This window comes from Medicago truncatula, chromosome 2 (genome assembly GCF_003473485.1).
Source record: "Medicago truncatula cultivar Jemalong A17 chromosome 2, MtrunA17r5.0-ANR, whole genome shotgun sequence".
Lineage (NCBI taxonomy): Eukaryota > Viridiplantae > Streptophyta > Magnoliopsida > Fabales > Fabaceae > Medicago > Medicago truncatula.
Genome location: NC_053043.1, coordinates 15,136,981 through 15,160,560, shown reverse-complemented (window position 1 = coordinate 15,160,560; position 23,580 = coordinate 15,136,981). Strand labels below are relative to the sequence as shown.

The 23,580-nt window shown below is 31.3% G+C and overlaps 3 protein-coding genes across 3 annotated transcripts; all 3 read right to left on the bottom strand.

Moving 5' to 3' along the window:
• Nucleotides 1-234: 234 nt before the first annotated feature.
• Nucleotides 235-4,207, bottom strand: LOC11446540 (mitochondrial amidoxime reducing component 2). The gene is made up of 8 exons (XM_003594811.4): nt 3,899-4,207; nt 3,649-3,798; nt 1,568-1,744; nt 1,280-1,371; nt 1,133-1,197; nt 938-1,040; nt 638-748; nt 235-551 (listed from the first exon to the last, which is right to left on the bottom strand). Exons 1-8 carry the CDS (start codon nt 4,026-4,028, stop codon nt 420-422), a joined length of 960 nt encoding a protein of 319 aa, XP_003594859.2. The 5' UTR covers nt 4,029-4,207; the 3' UTR covers nt 235-419.
• A 1,441-nt stretch (nt 4,208-5,648) lies between these two features.
• LOC11443573 (mitochondrial amidoxime reducing component 2) lies at nt 5,649-9,996 on the bottom strand. The gene is made up of 8 exons (XM_003594813.4): nt 9,831-9,996; nt 9,588-9,737; nt 7,393-7,569; nt 7,047-7,138; nt 6,895-6,959; nt 6,686-6,788; nt 6,043-6,156; nt 5,649-5,953 (listed from the first exon to the last, which is right to left on the bottom strand). The coding sequence occupies exons 1-8, from the start codon at nt 9,943-9,945 to the stop codon at nt 5,822-5,824; spliced, it is 948 nt and encodes a 315-aa protein (XP_003594861.1). The 5' UTR covers nt 9,946-9,996; the 3' UTR covers nt 5,649-5,821.
• An 8,228-nt stretch (nt 9,997-18,224) lies between these two features.
• LOC11443574 (agamous-like MADS-box protein AGL80) lies at nt 18,225-19,166 on the bottom strand. The gene is made up of 2 exons (XM_003594816.2): nt 19,045-19,166; nt 18,225-18,657 (listed from the first exon to the last, which is right to left on the bottom strand). Exons 1-2 carry the CDS (start codon nt 19,121-19,123, stop codon nt 18,260-18,262), a joined length of 477 nt encoding a protein of 158 aa, XP_003594864.1. The 5' UTR covers nt 19,124-19,166; the 3' UTR covers nt 18,225-18,259.
• Nucleotides 19,167-23,580: the final 4,414 nt, after the last annotated feature.

Below are 23,580 nucleotides of genomic sequence, written 5' to 3'. Positions count from 1 at the left end.
ATGCTATGATAAGAATATATATTTATGAAATCTCTCCTCTTATTTTTGAAATAGTTTAATTAATATGCTCTTTCAATGTACGATTATTTTACAAATACATATGTTGTCACATCAATTAATTAATATAATCATATTCATTAAATGTGACAACACATCTTTAAATGCATGTGTAAAATAATTGGACAAAAAGTATAAAAACGATGAACAAAAAGAAAATATAAAACAAATGAAAGGTATTTTTTAGTTTTTGCACAATCCTTATTTTCATGTGATTATTTGGATACAAGGCATAATAGATGCATTACAATCTACAAGTTGCAACAGCTCAAAGCAAAGTTCAGCAACCATGTAATAATCACTTAATTTCAATATAGCCACTGGTACTAATTTTTGATAAAAGTTTAAGTCATTATAGCCTTTTAAGCAGCTGCTTCTGCTGGAGAAGAGAATTTTTTTATAACATAAACAGGATCTCCCAATTTAAGGACTTTTCCATCCTCCTTAGCAGAAGATTCCATCCAGTTCCACACTATATCATGACCAAAGTAGACCTGCATCACAAGCATTTCATATGTCACTTGACATTAATATACAAAAGGGACATTTTAATTGAAAGTTTGATGAATGAATGTCTCACCCTCTTTTTGTTTTTATCATTTGGTCTTATGATTTGGCCAGACCTATATTTCATGAGAGTTTCATTTGGTTCAGGTCCAACTTTTGCTGTCTCTTGATTGATTGTTGGAATCTTACCATAATAAGCATCATCAATAATGCACATTAGATAAATGCTATTGGCATGTATTCTCAGATAAATTTAACTGAGATCAAACAAACCAGTCAATTGAACGGTTCCTGGTTCAATAGGTTGAACTGGTTGGTTCAGCTCGCTTTTTGAATATGGATATCTAGGAGATTATAAAGTAGAATTTTTCACCTTACAACGGTAACACAGCTTGGCACCCTGAAATGAGAAGCTGCTTATCTTGAAATCTCTCCATAGATCTTCAGAGTACGGTTCACAACCTTCAACAAGGATACTGCACCACGTGGCACCAAAATCTCAATTGCGTGATCTAAACTAGTAACAAATACTATGAAACACTAGACACAGGCTTGAAAAAATTAATACTTGGGTCTGAAACGATTCATAAGTATCGGTTCCTCTAGAAGCTCGTTTAGTGCATCCAATGATTCCTGAAAGTAATAAATGGCAAATAAAAAGTAAGGACTTATATAAGTAGTTTCGACTTTGTTTCGCAACTGCAACTGGACTGACCTGAGATGCGATTAAGAACGGATAACCATCGCTGAAAAAGGTTTGGTACTGTCCCTCGACATAATCAGGGTCTACTTTTCTAACTTCTGAAGCTGCATTTGGAAACATTATTTGAGAGTTATCGTGGTTATTTATGTCATGCACAACGTGTCTACAATTCATGGAACCATTGTGCATTACATGCATATGTTAAATTGAATTTTTTGTACATTAACATGTCTAAGTAACAAATCCTTCTTAACATTGTTATTGCTGTTATATTATCCCTTAAGGTTTCAAAGATGTTACCAGTATTGAAGCGGACCAGTTTAGTAGGATTTCCTAAATAATCCGAGAACCACTGTGATGCTTCGGCTCCTTCGTCCCAAGCAGAGCCAGTCCATTCCCACACTGTAATATCATCTGCTACTTCATACTGTTTGTTCAAACAAACTTTGAGAGGTTCCATCCCTGGTGCTTTCAGCACTGTAACATGAAGATAGAGACACTACTCATTCACTAAACAAAACATGTGAAAACAAAAGCAATCATGATCATGGAAAAAATGCAAATAAAAATCTATCACTGTTTCAACTACTTTAATTTTTTTTTTTTTGTTTCCTCATGGAGTTACTTCATCTTTAACTCAAACAACAGTCAGAAGGATACTTTTGAGGTGAAGTTTGTTTGAATTGAATGTACATGTGGTAAACTAGTTAAGAAATATTTATTCAATAATAACTTATCACATAAGAGTTTATGGCAATAAGCACTTTTATGTAAGTTGATTTTCTTTATTTTATCTCAAAAGCTTAAAGAAAATAAATAAGCTCAGAAAAAGTTAAAAATAGGTTGGTTATTTCATAAAAAAAATCAATCACTTGCTTAATTTGTGGGGCTGATGATGAGTCACTAATATTGAAAATGACAAGGAGGTGAAAGTTCTTTCATTGCGTGCAGTTTATGCAACTAGCTCAAATCACTTAAAATGTCAATTACATTTGTTTTACATCTTCTTTTGGATGTTGTTCAAAAGATTACATTTTCCTTTTAAGAAAAGTGTAAAAAACAGGTCACTAGACAGCTCCACTACTTTGAAAGGATATACCTTGTCCTCTACCTAGCTGTAACATCTGTCTTTTCTCACTAATATAGCTTTTTCCCCTTGGAATTAACTAGAAGGCTGTAAATATATCTTTGGTCACCATGATATTTTTTTCATGGTTAGTCTCTTTTATCAATCTTTTGTTTGAAGCTCACATGACAAACAAAAATCTATGAAGTGTCCACCCAAACACGACATTGATAAGTTGACAACGGTGATAAATTAATAATTTGAGAAAAAAAATTAATTGAATGTAATTATAAGTGTCAGTGTCGTGTCAATATTAGAGACCAAGCATGTCTTTGATCAAAAGTGTCAATGATACAGACATAAATACACGTCACCATTGACTTAGGGATCGATGATGCCATGTGTGCAATGACATCCAATGTGATGTTGATTAGGGATTCCAAGTTACCTCTATCTTTGTGGATAGAAAAAACATGGTTGGGAGGAGAAATCTTCTAAAGGTTGTCACCCAACAAAGATTAGTTGTTCAAAAAGTCAATTGGTACTTTGCACCAATAACATGGTTATAAAAAAAAAATACCTCCATCTCCTTCTCCTGTCTCCCACCCCTTCCCTACACCTAATCCATGTCATGTTTCATGGCATTCCACATGTAACATCACTAATTTCACGATGAGTGTACTTAATTACTTATTCTAAGAGTATTCTCGCGAAAAGATAAAGACTAATTAATGCCTTTCAAAATCTGAAGTACATTTAAAGGTTGGAAAATACTAACTTATGTCTTTAGGACACATTTTAAGAAACCAAATTTAAAAATATCATCTTAAAAGTTGTTTATTCAATATCTTGAAAGCTTAAAAAAAAATTCTTTTCAATACAAAATTTATTTTAATTCAACATGTTCCTTAAAGGTTTACTTCATCAAAAAGTGAACTTTTATATGTATGAATTAGAAATCAAAACCATGACAACATTGGGGGACTCGATACCTACACGACTACAAAGACTAATCCCTTCTAAGATCTAGAGTACACATTTAAAGGTTTACTCTATCAAAAAGTGAAATTGTATATGTATGAACTAGAAATCAAACTCATAACCACATACTTAAGAGACTCGCTGCTTACCACTCACACCAGATTCTTAAAAGTTCGGGTTTGGTCTAACTCAAACCCAATAAAACCAACTCCACCTTAAAAACTTATGTCCGGACCTTATCTCATCTAATGTTAGACTCTTAACACGTACCATTATTTATTCAAGTAAAACAAGAAACATGTGTGTCAATGAATAAAACAAATATGAAATATACCCATAAAGGAATCAGTGGTAGGTTCCCAGTGTTCATCAAAAGCCTCAGGTGGGAATTCAACCTCAACCAAAGCAAGCTTTGGTTCAACTCTTTGAGTACATGCTCTCCCTTTTGAATTCACAACCATCCATTGTCTATCCCACCTAAATCCTATCAAGTAAAAAAATTGAAAAAACAAAGTATCAATCAAATTTAAATATAATTTTCAAAAAAAATAAAAAGCACAAGAAAAGAAAATAGAATATGATACCAGAAGGAGTGAGTGGAGCTTGAGAAAGAGAAATTCCACGGCATGACTTAACAGGATATATGAAAATGCCTGAAACTTTAGCTTCAGGTGTTGCTGATTCTGTTACAGATTTTGAAGCTGCAACACTCATTATAATTCTTTCTTGTTCTATCTTTTATCTTTTGTTGTTAGATAAAGATTGTCACTGCAATGCAAATGCTATAAATAGCTTGGAACTGAACCGAAACTTTAAACTTCACAGTTCACATGAGGAGCCACGTAACACTACAACTACAGTATGCAAAGGAAACATGTCATGTCACACATTACAACGTTTTATTTGGTAGTAAACATCTTAAATAGTCCTCACTTTGCAATTGCATGTCGCTTTCGATAGTACTATGTGATGTTATGAGTATCATTTTGGTTATCTCATGTTAATTATTCGGTCAATAATGTTCACCACTAAAAGTTGTTAACTATGATGATGCATGTGTTAAGTAGAAATTAAAATATGAACCATCTATATAAATGGTCCACCTTTCCTTCAAAAAAAATGGTCCACCTTGCAGTAATAATTAAAAGTTGTTAAACTCAACAACGATATTTGTTGTCTCTTGATGTAAGGTGTTAATGGTCTTCTTCATTTTTATGAAAATAAATGTGTAGTTCGTATTAAACCGACACCAATCAAGTTATCATTTAGTCGTAAAAATAAGAAGTAACATGAGTTTTTTTATTCTGACTAGTATCATCGATCGTCGTTGGAATTTCTAATAATTTTAAATATTGATCCACCGTGGACTATTTTTGAAGTTGGTCCATCGAAGAACTCGTATATATGTTAAGTGTAATATTTTTTTTAAAGGTATGTCAAGTGTAATGTTAACAATTAAAATAGTTCTCATGGTTAATTTGTTCTCTCTTTAAAAAAAAACAATTAAAATAGTCCATTGAAGTTTTTTTTTATTGAAGAATTGATAATGTTGTAAATTCGTAACTTTTATATTGTAAATAGATTCATAGCTTAAATCAAAGTATTTTAAAAAAAAAAAAAATAGCTTAAAACAAATTAACTAAATTTACACTTAGATATGATTTACACTTAGATATGATAAGAGATCTCGAGAGAAATTTAATATTCATTGTGTTTCAACTCGGCTCAAGGGATCAATTTTTGTAGTTGCGTGTGCATAAAATATTCGATTCACACCAAATAGTTAACCAAATTTTAATTGAATCGGTTTGGTTAAAGTTGATTAGAAAAAGTTGAGAAATTTTAACTCAAATCTTCTCAACTAAAATAAACTTGTTTAATTTTTTTGAAACACACCAAATTTGTTGTTTAACCTCTCCAAACTCTAGTGGTAACTTAATGTTTGTCACTGAAGATAACTTTATTTAAGTATTCAAAGAATTTTAGAATTCTCTTTGTTTAGATAACATGCGAAATATTTGTTTTTACAAAGAAAATTACTCGATGAAAATTCACAAAAATTTTATATTTCCTACACTTCATCCAAAATCTACAATTTATGTTGTCATATATTAAATTAAATTTGAAAAATAGATTACCCTATGCAATTTGTCGGTCCCCATGAGATTAGCTCAATTGATAAGATCCGGAGTTTGAACCCCGGACACCACCAAAAAAAAATTGTCGAACAAATTTGTTCTCAATTTTTGTTGAGAATATAGTTATTTTAACTATACAAACATTTTTTTTCATAAAAACATGAACAAAAAGAAATTTGAAAACAAATAAAAAGACTTTTTTTATTTTTTGCAGAATTCTTATTGTCATGTGATTATTTGGATACAGGACATAATAAATGCATTGCAACCATGTAATAATCACTTAATTTCATCATAGCTACTGATATTCATGTTTGATAAAGTTGAGTCAAAAAAAGAGTTTGATAAAGTTTATGTCACTGCAGCCTTTTAAGCAGCTGCTTCTGCAGGAGAAGAGAGTTTTTTGATAACACAAACAGGATCTCCCAGTTTAAGGACTTTTCCATCCCCTTTAGCAGAAGAATCACTCCAGTTCCACACTAAATTCTGACCAAAGTAGACCTGCAGCACAAGCATTTCATGTGTCACATGAGATCAATGAAACCCAAGGGACATTCATTGAAAATTTGATGACGGAGTATTAATCTCACCTTGTTTTTGTTTTTATCGCTATTTGGTCGTAAAACTTTGCCAGACCTAACTTTCATCAGAGTTTCAGTTGGTTCAGATCCACCAACCGCTGTCTCTTGATTGATTGTTGGTACCTTAACATAAAAAGCATCACCAATGTTAGGACAGAAGCCCCAGTTCAAATAAATAAATATACGAAAAAATGCAAACAATGAACAGACAATGTTTAGTAGCAAATATCGGCCAATTGTGCCTACGTCCCTGACTGCACACTGGCTGCAGTTTCTTTCTATTAATCAAGTTTAGGGTTAGTAGAGTACAATTTGAAAATAAATACCGCGGTCCAATTTTTTTCTAGTGCAACCCACAAATGACCCACTATCAGTAAGTATGAGCCATACTCAACAACTCATAATACAAATTGGATCCATAACTTGATTAAGAAATAACAGGAAAAAGTGGATTAGGATGTGTAATTTAAAAGGCTCAAAACATTATCCAATCTTTGCCTACATCATCACATGTTAATCAATCTATGCGTATTATAGCGGTACATGCATGTTAGAAACTAACATTGTTAGCTTAAGTTATGGTATACATGTTCCTATGGACCATACTATTGCCTATATGATATGTACGAGACTATAAAGTAGAACTCTTCACCTTACAGCGGGCACACAGCTTGACACCCTGAAATGAAAACCTGCTTATCTTTATATCTCTCCACAGGTCTTCAGAGTATGGTTCACAACCTTCAACAAGGATACTGCACCACATGGCACCAAAATCTCAATTATGTGATCTAAACTAGTAACCAATACTATGAAATAATATAACTACAACACTACAAGAAGGCAAGGAAAAATTAATACTTGGGTCTGAAACGATTCATAGGTATCGGTTCCTCTAGATGCGCGTTTAGTGCATCCAATGATTCCTGAAAGCAATAAATAAATGAGAAATATAAAGTAAAAACTTATGTAAGTAAACTTAGACTACATTTCTCATCTGCTACTGGACTGGCCTGAGATACGAGTAAGAATGGATAACCATCGGTGAAAAAGGTCTGCTGCTGTCCCTCAACATAGTCAGGATCTACTTTTCTTACTTCAGAAGCTGCATTTAGATATATTACTCGAGAGTTATCATAGTTATTTATGTCATGCATGATGTGACTAAGATTCACGACCATTTAATCATTCTTATTTATGTTATGATGTGTTTGACTGAATTTGTTTCACATTATATTACACACATTAACTATATTAAGAGAGTTAATCCAAGTAATTTGCATGTGTTCACGAAACCGTTATTGTCCTTTACCAATCACTTATCGTATTCTTTAAGGCTTCATAATTTCAAAGACCTACCAGTATTGAAGCGAACCAGTTTTGTAGGATTTCCTAAATAATCTGAGAACCATTGAGCTGCTTCGGCTCCCTCGTCCCAAGCAGAGCCAGTCCATTCCCACACTGTAATATCATCTGCTACTTCATACTGTTTGTTTAAAAAAACTTTGAGAGGTTCCATTCCAGGTGCTTTCAACACTGTAACATGAAGATACAGACACTATTCGTTAACTAAACAAATGAAAAAATTAAGAAAAGAAATCATGATCACGATGAATATGCAAATCGAAAGTCCACCAGCGTTATAACTACTGCAATTTTTTTATTTTCTCAAAATTAAGAACAGAAGGAGTCAAATTAAGAATGACATTTGAACACAATATGCAGAAGAAAACACAAAAACTGAAGGAAAAAAAATTAAATAGGAGGGAAAAAGTAATCAAGCAAAGACAAGTACATTAACATGGTAAGTAAGTACTTAAGACAGCATTGATGTCCCTTGTATAACAGACATTTCTCAATGGCTTCGATAAACAAGAAGAGAGGAATTGAACTGGTACACACAAAAAGTAGTTTTTATATGTGTTTCTTCGACTATTTCACCAAATTCTTATTTATTTAGGGGGAGGGGGACGCACTTAGCCATTCGTTTCTAATAGAGATTACAACTCAACCCCTTTGGTTTACAAAGCTAGATAGTCACCACTGCGCTAGCACCCGCAAGACACAAGGGTTACAATTAAACACTTGAATGCAAAATGCAGAAAATAAAAGCACAAAGAGAAAGAGAGTGAGTGCAAGTTCATTATATGCTAGTTTAGCTATCCAATGTATGTGATCTATGTCAATCCCAACCAAGAGATACTTTACTCGATATTTTCCACCGCATGACCAACATTTAAGCAGATGCTTAAAACCATGGGATCCAACAAAACAGTCATTTGAGCTCCAACACACAAGAGATACTTCATACTTATTCAAATATTGAATCAAATAAGAGTTTATTTAATCAAATAAACTCATAAGAGTTTACAGCAATAAGCCCTTCCACATAGGTTGATTTTCATAATTTTATCTTAAAAGCTTATAGAAATAAGCTCAGAAAAAGTTATGGATTGGATGTAAGTCATTTCATAAACTCAATCAAACACTTGCTTAAATGTATATGCCATATGATCCATCTATCTTACCATTTTTTAGCTACTTAATTTGTGCTGCATTGTCCACTTCTATAGTTTTTATGAAGGTTTTGATAGAAACACAGAGGTGGAAGTTCGTTCATTACGTGCCACTACCATATCCTCCACCAAACTGTGATATTTGTCTTTTATCACAAACAGAAGGCATCAATGTATTTTTGGTCCCCACGATATTATTTTTCTGGAGTTAGTCTCTTTTATCTATCTCCATTTATTTGAAGCTTAAATGACTAACAGAAACATACGTCACCATTGACTGGAAGATTAATGTGTGCAATGACAGCCAATGTGATGTTGATCAGGGATTCAAAATTACCTTTATCTTCTTGTAGACAGAAGGGTTAGCAGACTCAACTAAGTGAATTCCTGATACATGTCATATGTTTCATGTCATTGCACATGTGACATCAGTAATTCCTGATGTTCAATACTACCCAGAGTACTCTTTGCACGCAGCTATAAAGACGAATCCCTTTCAGGATCTAGACAAATTGAAAGATTCAACACTATCACAGAGTGAATTTTTATATGTATGAGTTAGAATGAAACTGCTCACAACTCATGCTATGCAATTAGGTTTTTATTATTCTTGAAGGAGTGCTCACAACACACTTTTTACCACATCATTTTCTATTGATTAAAATTCATATGTATCCGAACAAGTCATGTGGATCTCGTATAAATTTGGTGAACCGATCAAAAAGAGTGTGTTGCTAGTATTATTTTTGGATTTAATGTATCATTACAAAACAACTTGAAAGGTGAATTGTGTCACTTTTTATAAAAGAGATCCAGACACTTAAGTGCTAAAAAAATGGAGAATTGTGAGTTCAAACTCACGCCCCAACATATCAAATGTCTTTGCAATATTTTACCATCTGAGATGTATTTACCGATACACGATCAGACCATTTTATTTAAGTAAAACGAGAAACATGGGTGACAATGAATAAAATAAATTAATAAATAAAAAGCATGATATGTTCTTTGGTGGAGCATAAAACAAATGTAAAATACCCATAAAGGAATCAGTGGTAGGTTCCCAGTGTTCATCAAAAGCTTCAGGTGGAAGTTCAACCTCAACCAAAGCAAGTTTTGGTTCAACTCTTTGAGTGCATGCTCTTCCTTTTGAATTCACAACCACCCACTGGCGATCCCATCGAAGTCCTATCAAGTAAATACATTAAATCAAACATGTTTCAATTAAATTATGATATTAAGAAGAAGAAAAAAAAACAACAGAAGAAATATGATACGTACCAGAAGGAGTGAGAGGAGAATGAGAAAGAGAAATTCCACGGCAAGACTTAATTGGATAAATGAAAATGGCTGAAATTTTAGCTTCAGCTATTGAAGTTGATGGTGCAGCACCCATTGTTAGAAAAATGAAGCAATGCAAATGCAATGAACTAATTAATTAGAGTTGCGTAAGTTTAACTTTAAATAGGCTCTAAACAACGAGGAGCCACGTCAGACACGCATGCAAACACGTCATACCACATTTAAGGTGGTCCTCATTTTGCTTCAATTATACTCAAAATATAAAAATAGAAGAGCTTCAAATCTTTCTTTCTTTTGTTTTAGGAAAAGAGTTTGAAATGTGAGGTTTAAGGAAATTTATGAAATAAATTATTTTCATATATATCCAATTTATGAAATAATTCTTGTAAATTATGCATTTAATATCTTAAAAGTTATATTTTTAATATAAAATTTATTTTTAATTTCCATTTTAAGCTTCTAAGGACACAAGTTATCATCATCCTAATTTTATTGTGTTTCTTGGGCCAAATTTTTTTTGTGTTCCCTTAAAAAAAAACCTTACAAAAATTTATAATTAACTAATAGTAATATTTAATAAACATTTAATCTATCTAATCCAGCATCATACGAAAAATTAAATAGATTCTACTAACAACTTTATATCATCTATCAAAAACGTTATATCTATGTATTTCAATATTTTAATATTTTTTCAAAACATAAAAAACCGTGGGTCCAGGAGAGAGAGAGAGAGCCCACCATTAATTACGAGTGGTACCTGGTAATGTCGTAATTCATATTTTAACTTTACACTTTGAGATTTTTCATATGAATTCCATTATCACTCAATGGATTTCAACTATTCATAGTGAGTACGGTTGAACTTGAGGGAAATACGTTTTTTTTTTGTTCATCTCACATATTTTACACTCATTTGATTGAATCATCTCTCACCTTGTACCTTATTTCAACTCTTCCACAACCAATCCTAGTCCACAAGCGTAGGTCTATGTTCATTTGACTTCTCCTCCGATTGATACAACTCTACAATTTGTGCTTAAAAATAAAAAATAAAATGAGATTATAGTCTAAAAGGACAATTTCACACAACATATTGAATTGTGGATAAATTCAAAAAAAGTTTGTAGGACAACTAATTTGCATCGGAATTTTTTGTTTCTTTTCCATCAACACTGCTACTTCTCTTCGTTCATGCCTCTTCAGTTTCTTTTAAAGTGATGCTACAGTACCCACTTTCTTTTCTTTGAACTAGTAACTTAGTGTTAATCACTAGTTCAAATAAATATGTTAAAAGTTAAACGAGACTTGTTGGAGAAGCCCTCGAGACTTCTAAACTGAGTAAAATGCTCAATTAACGAACCATGGGTAATATGCTCAAATGGTATTGATCATCCACCATGCCATAAGTAGTCGTGCATAAAGAATCATTGTAATCCAAGATTCATTTTTGTTGCTAATATATTAAGGAACAAACGTCAAATAAAAATATTGACCTTGGAATTTTTTTAAGCCACAAAACATGATTAAAACGTTCATCAACACCAACTTCAGAAGTTATCGAAAGATTATAAGCACTTTTAACCGTGTATCGATGGGAAGAATAAAGCTTCCAAAACCACTTATCGGTAACACAAACCTGCAAAACAACAAGTGACAACTGCTCCATACACTCCCTCACCAACCCATCCTCTCATGCAAACAATCTCATACGCCACTCGCAGGCCTCATCATTTAACCACGTGTCCTTCTAAAACAAAGTAGAAGCCCCATCCCCCACCCATCTAATAACATTATCCGACATCCACCTATAATCTAACAAACCACCCCATTTGAATGTGATGCATGTGTTACAACCACACTGAACCCCCTCCGCTACCATTTACCAAAGAAGTATTCCACCAGCTTTTCAAATTTGAGAGGGTTCATTTTCAGAATCATAATTAGCATTCATTTTCAATTTCCTCAACTTCCATTGCATTCTAGTGCTCATTAGGGCTATTTGTTGTATTAGCATCGAAAGTAGCCTTCTGCTTATCTATAAACTGCTTGAACAGATGACCTAGTTATACCTTGATGTTCATGAGTGAGGAATCAATATTCAAATGAACTAGGTTGATGTTGATCATTGTTTTGTTGTTGTTGATACGAAAGCTATTGTTTGGGGTAATAGAATTTGTTTCCCCGTTGACAAATTTTGTTTCCACTGTATTTATTATGATTAGGGTACCATTTTTACCGATAATGGTTTGCGTAATTCACCTTTTTATGAGGTGGACAGTAACAAATTTGGTGAGGAACAACATATAGCTCACACTTCATTACCTGCTTGCATTTCTCCTATGTAAACTACATTGATTTGCTGTTGGATTTTTAGAATTTTCTTCGTCAATTCTTCCACATTATTCAAGAGGAGTTTTCTTTGAGCAAGCAAGGCATCATTGGTATCAAGCTCTAAGATACCACCCTTATTTGAGTGATACCTTCTATTCGTTTATTTCCATGGACTTGATGAGCTTAATGGTATCCACAACATATTCTTTGACATAAGAGAACTGCATGTTGTTGCATTAAGTTTGAGTTTTGGTTGTTGTTAGAGACCGCTTCTGAAAATGTGAACTTGACTAATATCATCAAATAATTCATAGTATATGGGCACTTGTAGAGCATTGACTTGAATCACTCTTATGCCTCGCAAAGAGTCTCATTGGAACCTTTGGTGAAGAAAATTATGGATGTCTTGGCATCTTGAATCCTTATTTGAGGAAAAAAAATCTTCAAATGAACTTGTCCTCTAAATTGTTCGAATCAGACAGAGTGGTCACTACTAGTTGATCCAGGCACCAATATTTGGCTCGTGGAATGAGTGAATAACGAAAAATCCTCATGTGCAAGTTATCTTCTTCGCTTCGCTCTCAGAAGCTCTTGGACTTTCAAAAATCTCATAGAACTTCATCGGGTGATTGATGGGATCTACATGTGGCTGCTTCATTGAATGGATTCGCGTGCATAAGTTGAATAACTCTCATCTTGATCTAGATCTGACATCATTTGTTTCATGGATTTGTTGATCTAGTAAATCTCCTCGGACTGTTATTGTTCATCATTGGAGTTGGATTATCCTCATGGTTTGTCATGTTGGTGTTTGTTGTTGACGAAGATTGCTCAGCCATGGCTTGAAGAGAAGCATGCTTGTTATTCATTTTTCTTGCCTTGTTGTGTGTTGCATCTCTGTATCATAATACAACTGATTTGCCGTAGTCAAACTAACTATACTAACAATCAGTACCAAGTGTGTTTCAAAAAAAAGTAAAAAAAAAAATTACAAGTTCTGGTGTGTTTGCTCGGTGAGCTTATGGCCACCCAGCGAATTACACAAAGCTGAGAAACGTTTCTAAATACATAGACGATGTTTTAATGGGTTTCATTCTTAAGTTTGAAAAGTTTCAAGGAAAATAGTTTTGGTAACAACCTGATAACTAAGAGATTTGCAGAATATAGAAAGTCGAGTCGGGATTAAACTTCCTTCAGTACTATTCGTTTAATGGTTACTCTTAATTCATTGAATATTTTATATGCTTCAAATATAACTCTACCTAACCCATCTCCATGTATGAAAAACGACTTGAAATTCATTGTACCAGTCAACTTCTCATGCTAAGCAAAATAGTTGATTCATTTGATTGCATATGATCGGATCGTTTAAATATGAATATGAATATAAACCTAACCCTATGTTTATCAATTAGCATTTATACATGATTTAAACCATATCCCTTAGGTAACAAGTTGATGGCTCGCACTTACTAACTTAAAATATCTTTTATGGATTGAACATCAGCAAAAGCATTAAGAACAAATTTAACATAAAGATTGTATTATTAAAAGAGTTAGGATCTGTACATCTGAACCATCTATTTCATTTCATGGAAAAGCTCATATTTAATTCACGTCTTTATTTGGTGAGTATCCTTTCTCTCGATCACATACTATTATATTTTTTCCAATTATTGAAAACGAAGATATGTGATGTCCTCCTTGTTTTCTTCCGCTACCACACACCGTATTGGTTCATTACTCATACGGGTTTCAGGGACAATTTATTCCAAATTAATGAAAACAATGGCAAATAGTGAATCCAAGATTGGCAATTGAGTTTCTGTAATTTTATTCCAATTTCATAATTATCACTGAGTATAAAAAATAGAATTCCCAATTTCAAACCCTAAAATGTATTGAGATGGAGAAGAAGACATAATTTTTATTTGGAACAATGACCGATGGTAGATAAATATGGTAAGCGAAGATCCAGAGAAGTAATGATCATATAAGATTTCAAGTAAATAAATATCAGCCTTTGATTAACACTCCCGGATTATAAGCCAATACCACTAGGTCAATTGCATATTAGATGATTGATTATGCCAAGTTACATGCGTAATGGATGATGATGAAGTTTATATATAAGTAGAATTGCATCCATGTATCTTAAATTGACTGATTATGAAATTGACATTATAGTAAGTGAGTTAAACATGGATTCACCCTAGATAAAGTGAATCTAAACGAAAGAAATGGAGTGTCATAGAGAAGTAGGGCACCATGTTTAATACAATTAATTATCCATCAGGATCTCTATGATCGATTGTTGTTTATATCTAAGACCTTAATTTGCTCATGACTATAAGGACTTGGATGAATAAGGATTGTTTAAAAACAGCAGGGCAAACCTCAATAATCATAGACCCTAGTAAAAGGAAAATCAAGAATGTTCAATTAATATGGACTACACCTTCGTGTACGTGCATATGTTGGATTGTTTAAAAAATATATATATTATAAAGAATATAATTTCTTCTTGGATTTAGTATTGAAAATATTATATTCGTCCAAAGGTAAGGATAATGTTTTATCCTTTGTTTGAGAACTCAGTGAGATTTTAAGAAGTGTTTGGATTAAAGGTTTAGGTGGGAAAGAGATGGGATGGGAGGGCTCGCTTTTATTTTTTAAATTACGAACAATATAAAATATTTTTTAAAAAATAAATTAAGTGTTTTTGAAGTATTATATGATCATTTATCAAGTTGTTAATTCAATTTTCTAAAAATCATTTTATAATGTCCGTAATTTTAAAAAAAAAAAGTAAGCTCTCCTCTCCCTTCTTCTCTTAAACTTTTCATCCAAACACACACTAAATCTCACCCCACACTATTGATTTTCCTTTCATGTATTAGTACTCATTGGAGGTCTTAGAATCATAAGTATTCATCAGTCACTCAATATATCAGTCGGACCTGGGTCACGAGTTGGGTCTAGAGTTAAAAATGACCTATATGTTTATGTCTTCAAGTTTTAATTTGGTTTTGTTAAACAATAACCAACTTTTAACAATGTTGTAAATCTTTTAAATTACAGTTGTTCCTTTTGTAATTAACTTTATGAATATTTTGTTCTTGAAAGATTAAAAAAAATCTAGATTTATTTCAGTAAGTTTTGTCTCACTTTTATTCATCTATATACTATTTATTAAAATTGATGGCATATGAATTTCCATTTTTTCCCTAGGAGGGGCAATTTGGTAATTTCTATATAAGTAGAGGTCATGTGGAGTAGAGGTCATGATTGAATTTTTTAGATGGCTGTAGAAAAATCTTCGTTTGTTATGTGGAGTAGAGGTCATGATTGAATTTTAGTTCATGGTAAGGTTTTCACACAATTGTTATTTTAGATTTTGATACTGTAGTTGAAAAAAAATTGATACATGTGGGTAATTTTAGTTTTTGTGAGTAATTCTAAAGCTGTAACAGTTTTAATATTTGGTTTATTCTGTCCTATATCATTGAGCCGTACGAAAGTTGATTGGTGTAAATTTATTTTTGTCATATCATTGAGGTCTAGAAAGTTGATGATACAAAAATTTGTGCATTTAAGATCATGTTGATTTGATGATACAAAAATTGATCACATAGATATATGGTAGCTTCTTTCGATATCAGAATGAATAAAGGGAATAAAATTAAATGATGTATTATTGTATTTTTATATAGGACTTTCAATATCAAGGGATTATGACTACATTAAGGATCTCAAAAATGATTTGGACATTTGAAAAATAAGATTTGGAGTGTTGGATTATTGGATTGTGACTGGTAGTAATGAGAATCAGCATATGAAGCTCATTATTTGTGCTTCAAAGGTTAGATGATTAGTTAAGATTTGTTGTAATTTCCTTTATGATTTATCAATGTTACTTATTAGTGTACATTTTGATTTATTTATATTTTTTGGTTTCTTTCTCGGATTTAGAGTCACTTTGAATTTCTATAATGTCTTGTGTACTTTTACTTTGTTTGCTTACGGTTTGAACATCAAAGTAGAATTTTTTGAGTTTAGCTCTTTACAAGGACTTGAATTTGAAGCATTTCTCTGTGCACTGAAATCATCACAATGGTGTCTACTTGTGTGAACTTTAAGACCAATATCAAATTTACGAAGAATAGCAATGTTCCGTAATTTGAACATATCTCCTTTAGAGTAAAATTTTAAAAAAAAATATGTAATTCAACCCGTGCGAAGCACGAGTTTGTAACTAGTTTACTTTTAAAAATATATGTATTGGAATGAGATGTTATAGAGTTCACCAAAGATAAAGGAGAATAAGAGGTGCATTTTCCCTATGCATTGTAGTGGCGGGACACAATAAGTTGATCAACAACATGCACTATATAAACAATATCAAGTCGTGAACCTACAACTTGAACTAATAAACATATATATAAACATCAAATTTGATAAAAAAAAAAATTAACCAATTTTTTTAGGGCCTAATAGAACCCTAAAAAAAATAGGACCCAAATTTCGTACTTATTTTTTTGGGCCTAAGACGATCGCCCTCTTCGTCCAACCTCAAATACGGCCCTACAAACAAGAGTACAATACAATGTGAAATATAGTACATACATATTTCACATTCATCTCAAGAGAGGCAGGCTTACTCAATAATGTTGGTATGTACTTGGATTGTGAGAGAAGATAACATCTAGTGTAGCATGAAACTTTACATACTAGATTGGAACGACTAGAACTAGATGGTATACATGGAAGTGAGAGGATGACTGTATTTGTATCCTAATTTCCATTTTATTTTATATAATAGTCATGAAATCAAAGAAGTCTCAACATAAGTGAAACTCACATTGGTCAAAATGCTAAGTAAGTAGGGATGCAAATTTATATCTATGAGTGGGGATCTCACAAAGAGTTTTCCATTTAGAGTCTGCGAGTGGGGATATTTCCCTTGGAGGGGATGAGAATGAGGATCATTCTGCTACCTTGAAGGTTCTTTATCATTGATAATATTACCACAAAAATTCTTTTATGAATGTAAAAATTAATGTCAACCAATACAATATCTTTTGGTATTTTTAAATAAAAATATATATATAATTTAAAACAAAATAACTCATTACATCACTCTATTCCTATGCATTTTTCTCGAAAAATCCCCAAGTAGTTTGAAATTCATCCTAAAATTAATATACTCCCTTTGTTTCAAAATAAGTGTCGTTTTAGTCCAAAAAAAAATTGTTTCGAAAAGAATGTTATTTTCAGTTTCCAATGCAATAATAACATTTTATTTTCAATTGTACTCTTCAATTAATACTACTTCTAAAGTATTATTTTTTTCTTTAATGAAAAATCAATAATTGATTATGATAATTTGGTAAAATAACATCTTTCTTTTAATTAATGCATTTATTAATATATGTGTAAAAACTTTAAATAACATTCATTTTAAAACGGATGGAGTAAAATCTACATTGTTTTAACGTTGGTCAGTCCCCTCACAAATGGGGACAAGGGATAAAATCATCCCACAATGGAAAACAAGGAGATGGATGGGACAATTTCAGGGTGAGACAACAACACATTCAATTTTGTTAATTTCACAATGTAATTTGGAAACTCCACACAACAAGTCTTTATTGAATTTATTGACGACCATCAACATTGGAAAAGTAAATATAGCTTAAAAAAAAAAAAAAAGTCAACATATTTAAACCAAACATACACATAGACCAACTTTAAAATACATTTATGATAGAAAAAACAATAAAAACTAAACGATGATAAGACTCTAAAAATACTACATATTCCATTAGAATTAAAACATAAGCAAAAATGATTTAAAAATATAAATGTATTTAGTCCAAAATTTAGATCAAATACATTTGATTTTTTTAGATATTTTTTGCTGATGTTTTATTCTAGATGGTGTAAAAGATGACACTTTTCAAAGAAGTTATGAATTACATAGACCAAAGGCTAGTTGGGGATAACCCTCGGGGACTTCTACTCTTTTTCATTCATAGGATCAACCCCATTTCCAATCCATGTTAGGCTTGGGTTCAGGTTTGACTTGATTCGATCCTCTCGTCGATTTCTTTTCGGTAATCACCAATAAGCGACGATAGATCTTCGAGATCACTCTCGCTCACATTTCCATCAAATTCACCCGTATAAATGAATTCACCAAGTAGATCATTCATTTTCTTCTTCTTGGACTTGCCCTTTAGTTTCTTTAACTTCTCTTTGGATTTCATTATGGATTGGCTCAAAAAGCCCTCATGATCCAGCATTCCTTTTCTTTGTTCCGATTCAGGAAAACTCTTAAACTTGTCCAACACCATTTGGACTCCTTTTTTTGATGGATAAACTGTTGCTCCATCATTGTTTTCATCATAGATTATACCACATGCATCAATTCCACAGAGGGTGGTGATTTCATTAATCTTCTTAGTTATACCTGTTGAAAAACGCAACAAAACCCGTGAGAGAGTTGAGAGAAATGTGAAACTGAAAAATTTATACTATAACTAGCATGATCTTAAAATATTGTGAAAATAACAATAATTTCAATGGTCTATATAACTGGTATGTTATTATGATTTATGGTTGCAACAACATTTGCTTATTTTTTCATGATATCAAAAAACAAAAAATAACAAACATCAAATAACTATATTCATATTGATATAAATTCCTAATGGTTATGCAGTCAACTTTCATATTTTTAGTATCCATGGTAGTGATCAGAAAACTGAAAGAAACGAACAAGAAAAAAATTCATAATAATAAATTTGTATGATATGAGTGTTCTTTATAGAAATAAAGGAGAAATTTAGTATCTAACCATGCTTCCTTTTGTTGAATGTTGTCTTCCTCTTCAAGTCATCAGCTATGTAGTCCACTTTCATATTTTTATCAGCCATGTTAGTGATTAGAAAACTGAAAGAAATAAACAAGAAAGAAATTGAAAAAAATGATGTTTATTATGCCTTTCTTAGTACTCCGGTCATACTATTTATATAGACATATTTTTGATACAATTGAGTTGAATTTATAGCAAGTCTTATGATAATTTATTAAGAGAGATATTCAACCACTACCTTAACTATTCTATCTTTAAAAAAAAATGTTAGGGCACAAGTTAAGAGATTCAATATAGAAACATTTTATTGAAAATTGTGCATTCTATCTTTTAGAAATTTAAAATCTTAGGTTTGAATGCTCTTTTGGTTCCTTAAGTATTTAGTTGGAATCGTTTTGGTCTCTTAACTAAAAAAAAAATTGTTTTAGTACTTTAAGTTTTTTTTTAGTCTCGTTTTGGTCCCTTCTGTTAGGTTTCTGTTAGGGTTTTAAAAAAAAGTTAACTCCTGAACACGTGTCACCTTGTCATTGGCTTTGAGATTATTCTTTTTACAAAAAACAATAATTTTTTTGACAAAAAAAATTATTTTATTAAACCTAATGGAAACTTAACTGAAGGGACCAAAACGAGAGTAAAAAAAAACTTAAAGTACTCAAACAATCTTTTTTTTTAGTTAAGGGACCAAAGCGATACCAATTACTTCCTCCGTATCAAAATATAAGCAAAATTCACTTTTTAGGTTCATTCATTTAATGATGTATGTGGTTCATAATATAGACCACATACATCATTAAATGAATGAACCTAAATGTAAATTTTGAAACGGAGGAAGTAAATACTTAAGGGACCAAAATAGCATTAACCCAAAATCTTATGTTTTCAAGACAAAATTTATTTCTTACTTCCATTTTTACCTTTTTAACTTGTGTCCAAGTTAACCCAACCCTAAAAAAAAACACTGTTCAAATTTATAGAGTCATCGAAAATGCACAGAGAAATGTCAACATAACTTATTACTCGGTCACTTTTTAAAGGAAATGTCAACCATTTATAATAAGTTCTTATAAAAATTTATATAACCAATGCATTAAAATTTATAATATTTAATTTTTAAAAAGAATACTTTTCACATTTGAGAACCTTAAAAAATAATTTTGAAACACTCTTTGTAGTTGTCCAAGAGGTGTTAGAGCACTAGTAAGACGTGGTCTTGTAAAATTTAGAGATAAACTTTTGGATAGTTGTAAAATAACCGCTAGAGTCATTTTAATTTTTGTTGGTAGTGTGAGTCATTTTAATTAATGATATTCTTACCATAATAAAATTTGCAGTTTTCACAAAATTTAAGAAAAATTATTTTTGTTTTCCAACACCTAGTGTAATTATTACTTTTAAGAAAACAATTAGTGTTATTAATAAGGGTCATGTTAAATAAAGGCAGGAAGTTAAGGAGTTTAAAATAAAAATTAAAAATATATTTTATATTGAAAGTATAACTTTTGCAACTTTTAAGACATTAAATACATAAATTTTAATAAAAACCTTTTAAATTTGGTTTTTTAACTTATGCCCAAGGGCACAAGTTAACATTTTCCTATTAATAATGATACTTTTATAACTGTTCCAGTGAGATTTGAGCTCAGACACATGAGGCTACAAATTTATGTTCTATATCTTTTTAGGGTCATGTTAACTTGTGTCCTAAGGACACGTGTTAAGAAACCTAAAAAGAGCAATTTTACATTGAAAAATATGATAGTTTAACTTTTAAGAAGTTGAATGCACGACTTTTGCTATGTATATTTCTACTATGAGTTCCTAATTAACATGTGCCTTTGAGACACAAGTTAGCATTTGCTATCTTTTTATGAGGGGAAATTTAAACTCTTTACACTGAGCTGAAATCTTGAGTCTCTATGACTAATTAGTGTTTTTAGTTATGTATTACCCCGTCCCTAATTATAGGACCATTTTGGTCAAATCACGGGATATAAAAAATTGATAATAATATTAAATTTGTTTGTTATTACTATTGCGTTTACAATTTTATCTTTAAGAAAGAAAATTAGTTTTTGATTTTTTTTTGTTGCTTTTGCACCGGTTTCTAATCCACCTTTAGTAGGCGACTAATTTGGCTCGTGCGTAGAGTCATGCACACTGGTCAAGCGTTGTTCCCCCTGGAAATCGAACCCTGTATTCCCCGGGTACGTCCTTGGAAGGTGTTCCTTGCCACCGGAGCCCAAGCAACTTGGTTAAATTAGTTTTTGTTTTCAACATAGTATTATTTATTGTTGATTGAAGAAAAAATGTAAAATAAATAGGGGTATATTTGTAAAGAAAAAATAAATGTAGTTGGAAATGTCAAATGAGTCTTATAAAAAGAAACAAAATTAATAAATGTATCTACTAAGTGCTAATATATTTGAAGTTTGACTTTTTAATTCCATGGGACGAAATTTACTTGAGACAATTGTAATTTGACCAATAATGTCACTACTATTAATAAATTTTACCCTTCAAAAATGTAATATTTCAAGGAAAATGCTAACCGGTGCCCCCGTTTATTGATTAAGCATGCTAAAAAGGAAATTATATAGTAGTTAATGTATTGAAATTGTGTAATTAATTTATAAAAAGTCAAAAACAATTTCCTTTTATGATAATAATTTTATTTTTTCGGTATGATAGGCACCGGTTAGCATGACCCATATTTTAATTTTAAATATTTATACATTTTAATAGTGACATTGAATTCTTTTTAACTTATTAAAATTTATACATTTAATAGTGACATTGAATTCATTTTAACTTATTACAAATTTATAAAATTTACTTTAAATTTGAATTGATAAGTGCATTGAATTCCTTTTGGTCAGGTCAATAAAGTTTACCAACTATATTAAGTGACATTGAATTTAACTTAAGACTCATTTGACATTTTCAACTAATGAGTCTTTAAGTTAAAACCAAATGTTAACTTGTGCTCTCAAATTAGCATGACCTTAAGTAAATTAAATGAAATTTGAATTGATAAGTGCATTGAATTCCTTTGCAACATAGTTTGCTTCTATATTTGTCTGGTCAATTTCACTTACTCATAAAGTGTGTGTGTGTATATAATGATCAGATTACAACAGTGATTTACTCGATACATATTTTACCAAATTTAAACGTTGAATTTTAAATTTATATTAAATAGATCATCCGTATAAAACTTTACATAAATCTTAAATTATTTGATATATCACTAAGACTCATCAAGATTAACGATTTATGTGTTTTTATTGAACATTGTTCATCTTGATGAGTTATCAATAACATATGAAGTGATTTTAAATTCATGCAAGATTTTACATAGATAATCTATATGATATAAGCTTAAAATTAAATTTGAAAAATATGTATTAAATATGATAATATTGAGTGGTGTAACAATGATATAACATTACATAGGTTGAATGTGTTCCATCTTTATGTGTGTGTATATATTGTTGACTTCATTTTATTTTTTTACTGAAATATTGTTGACTTCTAATAAAACACCAATACCGATCTTTTAACATAGAGTTTTTGTTCAACCTGTTTAAAATAAGAGGAAACTGAATTTGAGACAAAAAACTTGGAACAAAGTTTAAGCCATAATACTTGAGTTATTTCCATAATCAAAAAGGATTTTCACTCTTCCAAGGTTAAGGGTCAGACAAGAGATTGGAGCTTGATACCAATTGAAGATCGATGAAAAATACAAGAGGAATTTGAAATGTGTTCCAATATTTTAAAAAAAATAATTGATTAACCATTTCTTTTACGGAAACTTGTTTGTAAAAGATTAAATGCATTAGTTCTTTGTCAAAACATTTAACTTCAGTTTGAAACAGAAAAACAGTGTTAAGTTAAACCATAAAGAATTGGATGCAGACATAAAATGAATGAGAGATAAGATAGAGAAAGAGAGAACCATATATCTCGATGCATCTCCAACATCTATCTACCTTATTTTGTTAGTTATGCATTCAATGCGTAACTAAACTCTTTTTTGTTTTGGGATTTGATGTAAATAGAGAGGAATTTGTGTAGTACTCTTAGTCTATTTTTGTTTATGGAGTGCACTGCTACTGGACACACATCTAGAGAGAAGCTAGTGTTTTTAGCTTCTATTTTTCACGATAAAAAGACTTTGAAACATGTGAATGTCCTTGTAAATGCCAAAGCAAACATATACTTAATATGGCTGGTGCTTTCAATGTAATCTTTAGTTTAAATATGTTATTAATGTTTTGTAGATAATGTATTGTTTCACAATTGATCTTTTGATTTAGTTTGAGGCTTAATCGGCCTTACTATCTAAGGGACATGATTTAAATTATGTATAGGTGATATCGGGTTAGAGCACTCTTTTCAATAGTTGGGTCAATGTGCAACTTATCATAACCCTTGTCCCTAATCAAAATCATCACACTAAAATGATTGTTTGGCACAAACCAAGTGCATGTTGTTATAAATGTAATGTGAACTTCT

Coding starts and splice junctions, on each gene's coding strand:
- LOC11446540 (XM_003594811.4), bottom strand. CDS start 4,028: ATGAGTGTTGCAGCTTCAAAATCTGTAACAGAATCAGCAACACCTGAA. Junction 3,799..3,898: donor AGCTCCACTCACTCCTTCTG/GTATCATATTCT, acceptor TTTACTTGATAG/GATTTAGGTGGGATAGACAA. Junction 1,372..1,567: donor ACTGGTCCGCTTCAATACTG/GTAACATCTTTG, acceptor TTCCAAATGCAG/CTTCAGAAGTTAGAAAAGTA.
- LOC11443573 (XM_003594813.4), bottom strand. CDS start 9,945: ATGGGTGCTGCACCATCAACTTCAATAGCTGAAGCTAAAATTTCAGCC. Junction 7,570..9,587: donor TACCACTGATTCCTTTATGG/GTATTTTACATT, acceptor TTCATGTTACAG/TGTTGAAAGCACCTGGAATG. Junction 7,139..7,392: donor ACTGGTTCGCTTCAATACTG/GTAGGTCTTTGA, acceptor ATCTAAATGCAG/CTTCTGAAGTAAGAAAAGTA.
- LOC11443574 (XM_003594816.2), bottom strand. CDS start 19,123: ATGGCTGATAAAAATATGAAAGTGGACTACATAGCTGATGACTTGAAG. Junction 18,658..19,044: donor ATTCAACAAAAGGAAGCATG/GTTAGATACTAA, acceptor GTTTTTCAACAG/GTATAACTAAGAAGATTAAT.